Source organism: Lineus longissimus, chromosome 7 (genome assembly GCF_910592395.1).
Source record: "Lineus longissimus chromosome 7, tnLinLong1.2, whole genome shotgun sequence".
Classification (NCBI taxonomy): Eukaryota; Metazoa; Nemertea; class Pilidiophora; order Heteronemertea; family Lineidae; genus Lineus; species Lineus longissimus.
This window is the reverse complement of record NC_088314.1, coordinates 7,030,316-7,045,964: the sequence shown is the minus strand read 5'-3', so window position 1 is coordinate 7,045,964 and position 15,649 is coordinate 7,030,316. Positions and strand designations below refer to the sequence as shown.

Below are 15,649 nucleotides of genomic sequence, written 5' to 3'. Positions count from 1 at the left end.
GAATGTTTTCTTCTCCCACGTCTTAAACAATGGTGTCTGCATCAGGCCAGTTATTTCACTGGCCTTGAGATCTTTTTCCGTCATGGCCAAAATGTCCATAAGAGGCGAATAGTAATATCGTGATCCGTTTGGTTGGTATTCCGATACGTTGTAAGTGACCGTCTGAAAGGGACCAGTCCGTGACTGACCTTTTCTATAAATGCCTGTAGTTTCCACTATAGCGGTGACGAGACGATACTGACCGAGCCTGGATGCCAATTCCAACGGTCTCAGACCATCTGCCGTCTCGGCAAGTAAAAGGCGTTGTCTCTCTTCAACATCCTGGTAGAATCCCATGATATCATGATACAACTTAACATATCCCTCTTCCTCTTCAACCTGAAGGTAACTCCCAAAAATTAAAGCGTGAACGATGTTTGCCTTTCCAACGTCTGTCATCTGCAAAACTTCAGTCGGGAAGGTTCTGTAATAAAATTCAACAATGGTGCTGGCGTCGAACATGGCTGCCAAAATAGGAACCAAACGGAAGTGACAATCTTTTAATAATTCTGATGGGAAATCGAGATTTTTCAGATCTTTCGGCAAGGATTCATTCGCGAGTGTCAGGTCATAAAAGTGCTCCCTAGCCGTCACAGAAACAAGACTGTGGAGAGTTTCCAAGGTGTCCAGATCTGCCTCGCATATCAGTTCCATGAGGGAATCCTTCGCTTGTCCAGTAAGTTCATGGATCGTCGGTTCTATAAAAGCACTGTTTATCTCACTCACGATCAGCTCCTTAATGCTGAATTTGTCGTACACTGAAAGTTCTGTTTCTACCGCGATCACAGGAGAGATGCGATTTGATTTGCTTGGAAATGGCATTTTTGCGATAATCACTGAAGATCGAATGAGATAATGCAACAAAAACGGAAACTCGTTTGAGGCAATTTGGAAACCAATTTTTACCCGTCGGGGTTCTATGGGTATTTCTCACACTCTCTCGCGTTATGGAATGTGATCAGAATTCAAGAATTCATGATATCCTAATTCATACTACATGTACATGTACATTCAGTGCATGGTTCATTTTTCTTCCTTAAATATTGAGGTTGTTGTGCTGATTGAGCAGCTCATTTAATTGAGTTCTACTGAGGTTTCATGATAGACCTCGGTTAAAATGTAAAGTCGAATCATAAATAACACAGACTCAATTCGTCACTGTTCGAATCCATAGCAGGCCCCTACATCCCGTTCTCTCATAGTGTGGAACAGAGCACTGGCATCCGTCCTCCGTCCCTTCTTCCATGAAAATGTCAGTTCTCTCTCGTTTGAGCCAATATGAGTTCAGTATAATTACGGTATGAATATCACCCAAGTTGTGCTTCATGTCAATCCCGTGCAGTATTTATACAGTATTTATCCTTTTAGTAACTGTCAATAGAAAATTATAGGACCGTCAATAACCGTCGTCCGATGCTTCAGTTCGTGTAGGGTCCTTTGTCGGAGCATCATTCCATAATTTAAACAAATCCCTCTAGCGACTTTCGTGTGTTGTGAGATTGCGCTTGAATTGATCGCAATAGCATGGTGACTAGCGAATCAATGATGAATCATATTTACTTTGTCCAACTGGGTTACTAAAACCAACTGCTGCTGATGTTGATATTCCATTTTCATTTTGCTTAGTTTTTAGCCAGTGAAATAATGGGGCCGCGCTACTCTGCATTCAAATCATAATGACGATCAAACTACAAGTATATTCATCAATTTTCTTATTGATACTGTAAAGCCGCTAATTTTTTGTGTCACTTAATTTCTGCAACTCGCGAAAATTTCGAGAAAAACTTTCGATTTTTATTTTGACCTATGACGAAAAAAAATCAGATATAAGCCCCTATATATATATCATGATCAGACATCAGATATCCGATACATCAAAAACGTTTTCCCGCGAATATAAAACTCCCGCGAGAATTGAGCAGTTTACATAATGACTAGACTCCCGGGGCAGTCCATCGCGTTATCCTAATTGAATGTCCTTAGGGTGAGAGGGACGAGGCCGGTCCACTGCGTCCGGAGTGTAATAATGACCAACTGAGTATCTAAAATCAATTACTACTGATGCTGACATGCCATTTGCATTTCGAGTTAATTGGTAATATGGAATATTCGGCGAATAGGTGGTACCAGAGCATGTTTGAATACTATTCAGAATCTGTCATCATCATTCTATGGTTAATTAATTAGAGATTTTTTAAAATTCAGGCCTGTCAAAACACGAACAATTTGTTAATTTTTCCGTTCCTGGTAGGTACAACCTTCCTATGGCCTGACACGACCCCCCCCCGCCGGCCCGGCCGGAGGCCAACAGAGCTGGAGCGGGGTGACACAGTGTATCTCACTCACATTTAAGAGCAAATTCTGAGTAAAAACTCAAATTCTGAGTATACGGGGACTTTATGGGGGTCCTTTGTGTGGCACAACCACTAAACTCCAATCAAAAGATATCTATAACGACCATAGTAGGCGTATTGCGAATTCTATTGACAGTCTAGGCCCCCTGGCTTATCAATGTATGTAGGTTAGTTCGTTGAATGTTATCAAAGATAATTAGATCTTCAAAGTTTCGAAATTGCTCATCTGAAGCAAAGACGGACGCTGCCTGTATTTGGAACCACACTGTAGCATAGTATAAACGCCGTCTATTACGGGGCACAATAACTAAAATTCAACCAACAGTGTCCCTTTTAGCAAATAGATGGCGACCATAGTAATCCGTATTTATATACTCTAACAAAAGAGCCCATTGATCATCGCCTGGCCCGTTGGTCTAGTGGCATGATTCTCGCTTAGGGTGCGAGAGGTCCCGGGTTCAACTCCCGGACGGGCCCGCTCGGCATTTTTTTTTTCATTCTCATATCTTTTAATAAGATAACGGGGATATTTTTCTGACCAATTCAGACGTATTTTTCGTGTTTGTTGAAGCCTGGCCGGTATTTATGCAATGGCCTATTATAGTCTTGTCGAGGCATAAGAGTGGGCCTGGATGATGATGATATGCACCAACCAAGAAAGAGTCTTATGCCCCCCCCCCCCCAAGAAAAAAATGAATTACCGCTGTAAATAGGAATGATGTTCCGTGAAAATAATTTCCTTGGCCGGCCAACTTCGTAGATGGAGATACCGGCCGTTCTTCAAATCAAATCATGATGATCGTAGCCTCCGGTATATGGGCTCTTTCTGGGTAGCGTGGGAGATAAATTATCTGTCATTTTCTCCACCATGGTACACGATTTGCCTTCACACCATCCTGAGGAAATCAGGGGTTAATGCTCGCTTCTCCGGCCCTGCACATAAACCCCTGATTACCTCAGGATGCCTTTACACCGATTTTGGCGATGAATAAGGTCATTTTACGAGATAAGTGATAAGTCAAAAATGGCTTTTTTCGCGACTACCAATCCTTTAGTTTTTATTTTTAAAATGTTATTCAAAAACGTGCAGATTTGGTACAGACCGATAAATTGCGGTGGTTTCTCCTTAAAATCAAGAACCGTGTTCGCACACGTCGACCTTTGTTTTTGGAGAGCGTGAATATATACGGAATAAGTAATTTAATGACATGTTGACCCAGATCTATATCGCAATGCGGGTTTATTTTTATTAGTTCAGCAGATTCGAGTTGTGAGGGCATGGTCAGGACATAGGATTGGTGATAGCTGTCATTTGTGACTTCAAAATGAGGAACATTTCTAATTCTGTTTTTTGCACAATTGTGGTTTTTCTAGCCTGTGTATTCTGCCTCGTCCAGGTAAGTGTAACTTTTAAAACGTTTTCTCTTTATTATGGAACTCTTAGTGGCAATGTAAATCACTGCGTTTATACGTAAATGTAGCTATCGCTCGAAAAATTTTGCATTCCAAGATTTACAATTGAGACGTGCTTTTTTTTAAAACAAAATCTAACTCGCGTCACGCTTATTGCACTTTTATCTGAAAAATTCGCAATTAGCCGGTACAAGTGAAACAGTTCTAGGCGTAACGGATTCATGTGGAAAAATAACTACATGTAAATACATGTAAAAGTGATATGATGTAAATAAATGGAATGAAGGCAGAAAAAGATTATTTTCGAGGATATTCCATATTGCAGAAAAAAATCCTTCCCTTTTTGCTGTAACAAAATAAGTTGGGAGATTTAAATCCTCCCTGGTCTTCTTCCAGCGGAAATATACAGCGTACACAATGTATACTGTCGCCGCAACGACACCTTATTTTTGGGAAACTGCGTGGTTCGATCCGGTGAGCACAATGGCCCATGGCCATTTTTCCTTTTTAATTCGTGAGAAAGCCAAGGCTAGCCAGTGGCCTGACCGAAAAAGGAGCCATAATGAATCATACATTACAAGTGCACGGATCCGAAAACTAAAGTAAAATACTCAGCCTGAGAGATCGCACGCCGTCTCTCTCTCTCAAATTCCAGGTCACATCACCTTGTTGAGCCAGGGTAATTGACACAACATGCAACTCCTTGAAGCCAGGATTTACTCCGCCAACGTTTTTCAAAAGAAGTCATGTTTTACTGGCAGACCATGAAATGTAGGCTTATTGTTTTTGGCATCTGGTCGTGCAGGGTTCATTTCACTCGAAAGCAAGACCAAACAAGATTGAAAAAAATCATCAAGCGGCATTGGACATTGCACTTTAGAATTCGCAAAATTGCTTGGCAAACAAAAAGTGAAAATCATTGGTAGAGCACTCAGTAGAAATCAGCATACATGCATGTGTGACTGTTACACTATATGTAATATTTTAATCGCCTTACAGTAGGCGAGAAAATATCGCATGGAAACAATACTTGCATAAATATTTGATACCATCGATATGAAATCTCTAACAATGGAAATCGAATCCGTGTTATTCATAAACACCTTCTATTGACATAAGGTAAGGTGGAGCCTTGTAAAACATGTCAAAAGAAAACATTCACTTTCCACATGTGTTCAGAGAGTCTGAACCTGGGAAATCACTTGGACAAGTGTATCGGTTTACCCGTCAAAAATACATGGTTACCTTTGAGAGGAAACAGTGCCGTACACAAACCGATAATTCATTTTTCGCGCCAAAGAAAAGTTTCCAGAACTTGACTTTGCATCTACCATTTTTTGTACGCGTGACGGCAACTAAGTGTTGGCAGGAGCCAATTACTCCAATCAGAACAGTCGCCGTCTTTTTACCATAATTGTCATAATTCGTGGCAAATTCGCTACAAATGAACCTAATTCGAAAGAATCGTTTGTAAATGGTCAGGTGCATGGGCACAGTCGCTCTTTGGCAGCAAACCAAGTGTATGTATTACCTAATCGTAGGATAAAACGCATTGTTTAACAGTTTTAAAGGGGGGCTGGAACATTATTACGTAATATTTTTGCCGCCAAGTACAATATTGCACATGCTCGAAAGCACCATTGTCTGTATCAGAGTGGGGGACACCGTCAGTCGGCGCTTCTGAGTCGCCACCGGCATGACCGGACAGGACCAATAATCATGCCATTGGTTAGGAAATCAGTGCCCTGGTTCGCCCTTTTTTATGATTGTGTAAGGCCATCCGCTTGAGAAGCAATTACTTTCAGCGTTAAAGGTGTATTCTAACTGCAAAAACGCCAACTCTATCTTTTCAGCTCAGCGATGGTGGCGCCACTATGCAGATCCGGTTCCTGACGTACAACAACCCTGGCGGGAAAGGGTCGAACGGCCATTGTTGTGATGGAAAGTCCATTTTCTGTTTTAGTGCATGTGATCACAAGTTTACCGTCTGCCTGGACCACTCGTATAGCAGGCAAGTAATTGAATGATATTTCATGTGAATTATCCGTCTTTTTCAGACAAACTGGCATCCTCTGCGAATGACGTTTAGGCCGTCCCACCAATCCCCATGCTCAATCGCCAGAGCATAATAAAAGGTCAGCCCTATCAGCAGATAGGTCAGCCCTGTCGGCAAGCGCATCCCTTTAACAATCGCTATGAAAATCGGCGATGAAGAGGAATTGACGTCATTTTGAGTGGTGCTTATTTGCACACAGAAGCTAAAAACTATACAAGCGCAAATAAATACACGGCCTCATTTTCGAAGTTGTTGAACTAGGTCACATGATTATCCAATTACCAACAAATAATGTTTTGAAAATCAATCTTGGCAACTGGGCCACTGTAAATGGATGGAAGCTTTATTTTATTTCCCGGAAAATACATGTATCCATCGAATCGTTACCTTACGACGATATCATCTTCAATTTTCATCCCCAATCATCATTCACCATCGTGAGGAAATCTGGAGCCAGCGCTCTTTTCTCGGTCCTTGCAAATCAACGATTTTATCTTTTACAGCAATGATAGTCATGACATTATTGATGATGTGATGGCAGTTCAATACTTAGGAAATAATATGTAAAATTCTGTGCCAAAAAATTCTAAGTGTGTACCAGTAAAATAAAATGGCTACCACCCTATATTGTAAACATTATACATAATAAGCAGCAACAGTGCACTGTATACATTGTGACACACCCAATTCAGAAATAGGTCTCAGAAGTACGTTCGCTGTGCATATCAATGTGGGTGTAATTAGCGTTTATGATTGTCTGACAGATAGCGATTGGACAATTGTAATTATCACGAACTAATTACTAATAGAATGCGGTACTTATGTCATTTCCACATTTTGCATTACATTAGGCGAAACTGAAACTGATTTTAACCCTTTCTAGGCTTACCCAACAAGTGAATAAGCTCCAACAAGACAAAAGTTCGTTACAGTGAACGCCGATCAACTTCATCCTGAGATCAGGCTTTTTTACTCCTACGTCGCCTACAGATATTTGAAATGTTTTAAATATCGAGAGGCGGAGTATATTGAAAACAACATGTGCCAGCATGATCAACATCCGGTGTTATATCAGTGGTTGCCGCTCCCCGCATTTCAGTGTTTCCACAGCTAAAGAAACTGACTTTTCAATACAGGGACAGTGATCAATCAACTCGACTGCTGTGGACTAAAATCATTTTATTGAAGACCGACACACTAGAAACTGGTACAATATGGAAGTCTAATAAAGATTGCTTTAAATTGTTAGCGTGTACTCTCATTGTCAGACAATATGATGCGAAAGTCACATATCGCTAGATGTCAATGTTCGGGGTCAAATCCGGTATGATTACCGTAATGTTAAATCGGTCAATTTTCAGCAATAGTTTCAAAATATTTTGCATAATTACAGAGCAAATTACATAAAATTGTATGCATGTAATTGCATATTGGGACACTATTATGATGAGCATTATGATAATAAGTTATCATTGGTGCCCACGTAAATAATATCATATGTATTGTAAATGAATCTATGGACGCATTTAACTGCCACGTAGAATTGGCGAATGACTCCAGTTACGCCGATCTGAGACAGTTTCTGAGTACTGCACGAAAAAGAAATTTTAAACACCCATCGTTCAAAATTGACATATTTTCGGAATTAAATGATCCATTGAAGTTTTGGCAGCTTATCGATGTCAAGATAACCACGAGTGCATGTGGCACGTTCTGATCCTTTACTTAATTTCCGTCAACAATCTTGAATAAGCTGCCACATGACCAATTAATGCAGGATATGTTGATTACATGTATTAGATAAAACTTGAAATTACGTCAACAGGAAGTAGACAAGGGGTTTTATTTATATGGATGACTTTCCTCCAGGAAGACAAGGGGTTTTATTTATATGTATGACTTTCCTCCAGGAAGGCGTGATGTGAAAAACCAGACGACCCGTTGCTAGATCGTATGCTGAACCAAATCGATACTTCCATAGTTTTCTTTGGGAAGCTGAATGATAGTCCATCCAGTTCAAATTTTGTTCCACTCAGTGCGAAGCGAGATTTTACATCATTCTCACATAGTTTTTGTAATCTATGTTACATTTTACACTAATATATGGTCTGAAAGTGCAAATGCATTAGAATATTGCCATAATGTTTATGATATTATATGTACAATTCAGAGAATGCGACTTTTGGACCCACTCGGGGTGGTCATAATGCCAGACGAAGAGAATGTCAATATCGAGTAGCATACACTAAAAGTAACACATTTAGGCCAATGTTTTTTAGGAACCCATAAAGAATAACGAGAGGTTTCTGGCGGAATTGTTTGCCAAAAAAGAATGGTCAGGCTGAACTTTGAGCTTAGTTGGGCCATGGAAGGTGTAGTGGCTGGCGTTTATAAACCAGGGCAAACCAAGCCTGACATGTCTGAGTGCTACATTACACTGGCGTTTTTCTTGGCATTTTTGGAACCAGAAGCGTCTTTCAAACCTATTTAGAATGCCAAGACCGAGGAATGTCAACAGTAAACAATTATCAAGGACCACGTCGGGAAGACGATTTAACTCTTGCAATTCTCGCACGCCAGGCTATTGCAATCACACGTATTTAAACACATCTTTTCCGTCTAAAGACAAAACAATTGTCATCTTCAAACGAAAAGGTACCAACCCATGCCCACTGTTGAGTGGATCGCATCTGGGTAGTACATCCCAAAGCCATCGTTTAGACCGAGCGATGCCCACCTTGACGTTTTGATTGTAAAAGTTAAGATGGCCTTCGCTACATAATCGTCCTATCTGTAAAACGCATTCGTAATTCAGATTCTTTATTCAGATGACTCTTCTTTATAGGTCTTCTGATCCATATTATTGTCCAAATGGTAAGATCCAAACAGATCGAGTCCATGATAGGAATTACATCACTTTTGGTACCTGGTTCGGAAAGGAACGGAACCCAATGGTCTATAAGTTTCCGATGTGGCCGGTAGGTGATTTTTCTTTGGTTTGTGATTTACATGTACATGTACATGTACATGTATATGTTTATTCTACATAGACATGTATAGATAGATACAGAGTGAAAAAATGTACCCTCTCGCGCTGAATTTCTGGGTAATTGACATTCTATGGGCGGGTACCCCGGCGTGATTATATTTGGTGAGGTATTGCCTTGTCTTATTTCATCGGCGGGTACCCTCGTTAGAAATACAGTGTGTACGCTGAGGTATTGATGCTGAATTCTATATTCAATTTTTATTTAAATTTACTTTCTTACCTTTACAGGGCTCAGTAAAGCTGAAGGTGCGCATCGTCGACTACGATCCGGTTGGTCCGCCAGATCACGTGGACGATCTCGCGCGGGTGATATCGGTTCGAGCGGCGAAGTCGTTTCATCACGCGGCGGCAACGGAATATGTTGTCAGACATCGAACAACGTAGGTATCATGCATATTTGAAAACGGGTCACCCATTTTCCAAGATGGCTGCCGATTCACATTATACGATGGGGTGTCTATTTTCTCTTTTTCTGCAGTCTTGCGTTTTACAGACCAACATTCGTACATGCGACCGTATAGAAACATCTTTATTCGATGAATCGCTCATAAGACACATATATATATTTCAGCCCTGCTGTTGACATTTTTTCTTCAGGCTCAAGTTTTGGGTGAAAGTATTTTGTGACCCTTACTACTATGGCGATGCATGCACCATCTATTGCTCAGATCGAGACGACGAATCGGGACATTTTAAATGCAATATCGAAACTGGAGAAAAGATATGCATTGCAGGTAAGCGGTGATGCCGAGAAATTTTTTAGTAGAGGGGCTTCATATTTTAGTGCATGTTTTGGCCCCATGGCTCCGTCACAGAGACAATCTCTGCTCTGAGGTGTATCACTATTTTGAGTTAACTGCCATCTTGGATTGTGATCGGCCATTTGTACTCGATCCCCGTCCTTATTTTAAACGCCTTGCTGTTTCTTTCTCAGGTTGGACCGGAGAAGATTGCAACATCCCCATCGACGAGTGCGGTAGTTCTCCTTGTCTTAATGGGGGCCTATGTGAAGACAAGCACAATTCATACCACTGCATCTGTCCTCGTGGTTTCCTTGGTAAGTCAACAATGTCCTAACGGAGTCGTCTTGGAACGTTTAAGACGCTTCGTCGCTGAAGATTCCTGTACAGTAACTTGCGTTGTATTTATACCTGGAGGCCGAGGTCTCAACGAAACGCAAAAAGCTCCTAAAAGGTGGGGAAATGTTTCAAAACAGTCGTTGCCTAATCAGAATCGTTTTCGTAGAGAATCAGTTCATAACATGGTCTTCTGAAATTGCGTTTTATTCACTATCAGGTCGGATCAGATGCTTGATAAGCCCCCCTTTAGGAGGGGCTCTTAAGATACACGTGTGTGCGGGAGTAGATAATGTAAATGAATGATGAGAAATAAAGAGAGTAACTATTGATTGTATATCCTACAAACAATTTTTTTTGGTATTTTTCTGAATTAACTCCGTTGAGTTTACCGATTTCTCCGCGATCTTCCGGTGGTGGTTGCTATTTCATTGATTGAAATTAATTTAAATTAATTTAAATCTTCATGGGAATTCGCTACATCATATGCCTAAGAAATTGGCCAATTATATTAATATTTTTATCAGAGAAATATCCGTCCTAAATAATGACAGAAAAGGGTGGTTTATTTCAATTTTGTGTCGACATGATCGAGGTCACGTGACATAAAAACAAAACAATCGCACACACCAGTCCAAAAAAGGCACTTTAAGAAAAACAAATACGTTTTTCCAGCTTAAAACCACACTGACGACTAAGTTATATTGGTCTACTGCCCAAATCTGAAGTATCAAATTGAATCACAAACTAGAACTAGCTCTATTTAGCTATAGTTGCGTGAAAAATTCGGGTGAGCGACGTACATTCTGTACCCTAGCGGCCAATAATTAAACTACTTTCAGCCGTCTGCTCCGGTCTCGTTAGGGAGTTTTTCCCAAATGTACGCGATGATGACGTGCCCCATTAACAGGACGTAACATCTATTTTAAAATGCGTTTCGAAAGTGAATGCATGAGGACAACCCATTTGTGTCGTATATCACTGGAAACGCCCGATTCCCGTGAATAAGGTCAATCACAATGTATTACATTACCAAAACAAAAATGTGTCGGAAGGAACTATATGGATGGTCCCATCGCACCCCCCCCCTCCAGCAGTATGACACAGAAGGGCTAGTTGACCGTCCACCGGGGGGGGGGGGTTTGGGGGGAGCTTCCCCCCAACGCACTGGTAAAAACCTATGTCGACGGAGGGGGGTTTTGGGGGTGTCCCCCCATTGTAACAGCTGTAGTTGCTAGAGCTTGCACTTAACATATGCTCGTAGGGGGGTTCGGGGGAGCTCCCCCGACCTAAAGGGGGGCTCACTAAGTTCTTGACTTTACATATTAGGATGTGGTTTTATGGTATCAATTGCAGATTTGGCTGCTTCTTTAAATGTAGGCACTTGAGTAACTCATTACAGTAGTTGCCATCATATTGTTACTCAAGAATCTGGGCACGATTCTTTTTGTAGGAAACCACTGCGAAGGAGACTTCAACGAATGTGGCAGCGACCCATGCCGAAATGGAGGAGTGTGTGTGGATGGGGTGGACAGCTACGAATGCCTGTGTGACTCTGGTTATACTGGTACAAATTGCCAAACCGAGATTATGCCTTGTACATATTCCCCTTGTCAAAACAACGGAACCTGTATCAACCTGAACAAAACTCACTCTCAAAACTATTCCTGTGATTGCTTGGACGGTTTCATTGGGTATGATTGTGAAGATGTTTACGTACCAACGACCACCACAACGACTACTGTTGAAACGACAATACGGAGCACAGCGCCCCCTACGACGGTCAGGATTACTACACAAAAGACTATTCCCACGGCTACCATAGATGGAAGAGGTATGCGAACATGTACGTGAAGTTAAATCTTCACAAAATCGGGAGTAGTCGAAAATGCTCCATGTTGCATGGAGTTTGCAATTTTGCTATCTTCTATTTCACGTTGCATTTACCATGGGCAATCCCGTACGCGCCGGTCACCCATCCAATTGATGACCGCGCTCAACGCTGCCTCTGTTGGAGACAAGGCGCCAACCATTCGGCCTTAAAGGAATTCCTCTATGCGGCAGGCGGGTTAAGCCGTGCCCCATAACTGGGGGCTACAGTAATATTTGGGTTAGCAGTACTGCCAATGCATCTCGAAGTGGAGGGGGGGGGGGCTATCTAGTATAAATGGTGTAACATAAGAGTTGACATTTCTTCTTTTTTTGTTAGATATGTTTGCAATGTCGGTGATGGTAAATGGTAGACTCAACGATTCAGACCTGAAGATCATAAAAGATTGGTTAATGGCCAAGATAATGGAGACAGAGTTGATGGATGTCAAGACCATGCACTTTGGTATCGATGTACAAGAATGTCATGGAGAAAAAGGGTAAAACAAGAGCTACGCAATTCGCTTCTACATCGAATTAATTTACTGTGCAATATAAGACCACAGTCACAGCTACTTTGGCGTGACCTTCTTCTTCTTAGCCCCATCTCGAATTATTACGATCAAAGTTGGGGCATGTTCATTACAAAAACTGCTTTCTCCTTAATTTGCAGTCCTGTTACGGAACTATACATCGGTATAAAGTATGATCCAACAGATCTGACGCCTGACGAAATCAAATTCGTCATGCGTCACGTCGGCAGGTCGCTCAAGACGGATTTTCCTTACGATAAATATCAAGGAAAGGAATGCAAAGCAGTTCGGGTAGCCGCCATCACGACTGAACATGATAAGGTTTGTTGATGCAATGTGCATCTTTCCGCAGACTTTGTTTACAAAAAGCAATTTGTATGGACGTAGAGAGCCATCATCCTGTCCTTCTATTGTCCTCGCCAGAACCAAACTACTTGTAGGTACTTAAGTGAAATTTAAAGGAAGCGATTTTAAGGTGATATCTAAAACAGGGAAAATGAATGTAGCAGAGTCAAGACAATGTTTTTTGTTGTTTCAGACCTGGTTTGAAAAGAACTGGGCTCTCCTTTTTTCTGCTGTTGGTGGATCAGTGTTGATTATTTTGGTGATTGTTGGCGTTTTTATAAGTCGGCGGCGGCGGAGGTAATTATGATTTAGTCATTTCATCGTACGAATTAAAAGAAAGTGTATTTCACTGTGAACTGGCATGATCGGACTGTGGTTCACTAACATCACATTGGACCTACATAACGTCTGTGTAGAAGCGTACAGCGCTATACACCCACGGGACACGAACATTCGACTTTCGTGTCATTGGTTCGCGCGCGCAGTGGACTCAAAAATCTATCTGGTTCATTTCAGACGTAAGCAGTCAGAGGAGCAGCTAGAGGAGCGCCATGAAGACACATCAGAAGAGGTCGAGACATACGACTCGATAGAGGAGGACGTTCCACCCCTTCCACCCAGAAAATACAGCACGGCCGAGCATAATGCCACCCAGGCCTTCGGCAACGCCATCTATTTCGATCAGGAGAGTCAACCGTCGACAACGAGCACAGCACGGGAGGGCGATGTTGAATCATTATATGAGCGAATCGATGATGAAGAGTGCTAAGATTGATGACGTTTGTTTTTTGTTTTTTTACATCGGTTACAGGTTATTTGACGACGACTTATTGGTTGTATTGACGACAGTCAGGTGTCGACCACCATCAGCTCCAGGAGACATTGAATCTTCAACGACCAAATCATTGATGAAAAGCGCTTAAATTGATGTTTCATGACGTTTTATGCATTTTTTTATGTCGATCGCTTACAATTACGCAAACATTGGAGAAGGGAAAGTTGATTCCAAAGACCGAATTGAATACCCCTCTATCGATTATGAAAAGCGCTAATATTGATGACGTTTATGGTGTATATAGTCCTAAGACAATTGTGCAATATTTTTTAAAGACGATATATGTGGATAAATAAAATGGTGCTCTATTCATTGAATCCAAACCGACTGCCAGTTTGGATATGTTCGCTAAGATTCGCGAAAATTAACTTGCGAAATTCGTGAAAAAACCAGAACATCTTCGTAGTCTTCCAAAATAAATAATGTCAATGTGTTTTTTTAAAGAAATTTTCTGGATTACAGTTATACATGTATTTTTATCGATTTACAGTTCGAGTAGGTCTACATTTTGGAAGTTGTTGGTTGTTAATATGTACGATTACTTTCTACAAATATTGCTTAGTTAGTGAGTAAAGCAGCGCTGTTCCCGAGAGCAAGCTTAACATTCTTTCAAAAGATTCAAAGTTAACCTCTGATATGCATTACTGTACATGTACATGTACGCATACATCATACATTTTTACAATTAAAAATGAATATTTTCACCTTCACCTCAACTCAGTGCAGCTTCGTCTCATATGAATTGTGTATCAGAAGGGGATTTGCTACCGAAGCACTAAATGAACACTACACGAATCAGCATCCGAGATACATGTATACAGTATAACTATGCAGAAGTCCTTATGCCTACATTGTAAATAAAACATTGTCAAATATTTGATAAAAGTGTCAGAATATTTATTTTGAACTTGATACCATGGTGCTAAAGTATTACGGCTGCCTCACTAATCATGACGAAATATTCGCAAAAGAAATTTTCCGTAGATTATTTCAAGGCAATAAAAAAAGGGGAAGTTTGGAGCTAATTGATTTAACTAGTAATTATTTTCTTTCTTCTATTGCGGGCGCTAAAAGATCAAACATGAAAGCGGGGGGGGGGGGGGTTACACAAATAAAGATGTTATGATTGTTTTGTTGAAGCATCGTGGGGGGGGGGGGCTTGCCCTACTGTCTACATAAATTGGTGCGTACAGTTTTAAGGTAAAAAAGTTGTAAAATTGTAAATATTCGCTTACAATGTACCCGGTAATCAATAAAATAATATTTCTACACTCAAGATATTTCGGCGTCCTTTTACTGTACCTTTTACACAGTTCAGAACTTTTCAGTGGCCAGTCGGGAAACCTGTCAGGGTGTGTTTTCTCTCGAATTTGTGAGGCTGATCAATCGCTATCGATCTGTTAATTCAGAGATTTCATCACGCGCCTGTACGCCACATCCGGGACCTGACGATGTAATAGGTATTTGTGTTGGCAGAGAGAATTTCCTTTGCTCTGCTTGGAAAATGCACTTCATAAGATATTGCTCTGGCAGAAACAGCCCCGCCTAAGAATCTCTAGCGGAAACAGCCCCGCCAAAGACTTACATGTAGAGACAGACAATCGAGGAAGTGGCGTGACATAGACATTACTTCTTCATTAACCTAACGGAAACAGGCTTTTTGAAAAGGGGATATCCACGGAACTGGCGGATGGATATCCTTCGCCTGCTTGGAGAATTGTTCCAGTCTGAATATTGTTGGCGTTATGTAGTAGGCGTTAGTCTTCACTGGACTCGTGCCGAACTGACGCCCACACTCGTACGCCCACCTGCGGTAGCGTCTATTCAGTGGCCTGTCTTGCCCCGATGCAATCCGATTATATTCTATCTGTTCCTCAGACTAAAAGATATAGATCTCACTTCCCCGGTTACCATAGAAACAAGTATAAAGATACAGTGTGCATTTCGTTGAGACGTCGCGAGTCGATGTTCGGAAGTCGGTATATACATGAACTAGATCATTGGTGACCGGAAGGTCATTGGTCAGCCAGATGATTAGGAAATTTCGTCAGCCATGCTGGCAACGACGTCAAGGGCAGAC

General features: G+C 41.3%; 1 protein-coding gene and 1 non-coding gene across 3 annotated transcripts; both read left to right on the top strand.

Annotated features, from left to right (window-relative positions):
- Positions 1 to 2,798: 2,798 nt before the first annotated feature.
- On the top strand, positions 2,799 to 2,870 carry Trnap-agg (transfer RNA proline (anticodon AGG)). Its single transcript has one exon. It is a non-coding gene; the product is annotated as a tRNA-Pro (tRNA).
- A 761-nt stretch (positions 2,871 to 3,631) lies between these two features.
- LOC135491472 (delta-like protein A) lies at positions 3,632 to 14,845 on the top strand. Of its 2 annotated transcripts, none has more exons than XM_064777371.1 (11): positions 3,632 to 3,790; positions 5,660 to 5,817; positions 8,708 to 8,840; positions 9,140 to 9,291; positions 9,509 to 9,645; positions 9,846 to 9,968; positions 11,441 to 11,821; positions 12,197 to 12,356; positions 12,530 to 12,710; positions 12,928 to 13,031; positions 13,251 to 14,845. In XM_064777371.1, the coding sequence occupies exons 1-11, from the start codon at positions 3,719 to 3,721 to the stop codon at positions 13,501 to 13,503; spliced, it is 1,854 nt and encodes a 617-aa protein (XP_064633441.1). In that variant the 5' UTR covers positions 3,632 to 3,718; the 3' UTR covers positions 13,504 to 14,845. The 2 variants fall into 2 exon arrangements, with proteins under 2 accessions (XP_064633441.1, XP_064633440.1); XM_064777370.1 differs by having other exon boundaries at positions 11,441 to 11,833.
- Positions 14,846 to 15,649: the final 804 nt, after the last annotated feature.

Bases quoted from the DNA above. Each gene is read 5' to 3' on its own strand.
- LOC135491472 (XM_064777370.1), top strand. From the start codon at position 3,719: ATGAGGAACATTTCTAATTCTGTTTTTTGCACAATTGTGGTTTTTCTA. The intron at 9,292-9,508 runs GTAGGTATCATG...TTTTTTCTTCAG, and splicing joins GTTGTCAGACATCGAACAAC to GCTCAAGTTTTGGGTGAAAG. The intron at 11,834-12,196 runs GTACGTGAAGTT...TTTTTTTGTTAG, and splicing joins TGGAAGAGGTATGCGAACAT to ATATGTTTGCAATGTCGGTG.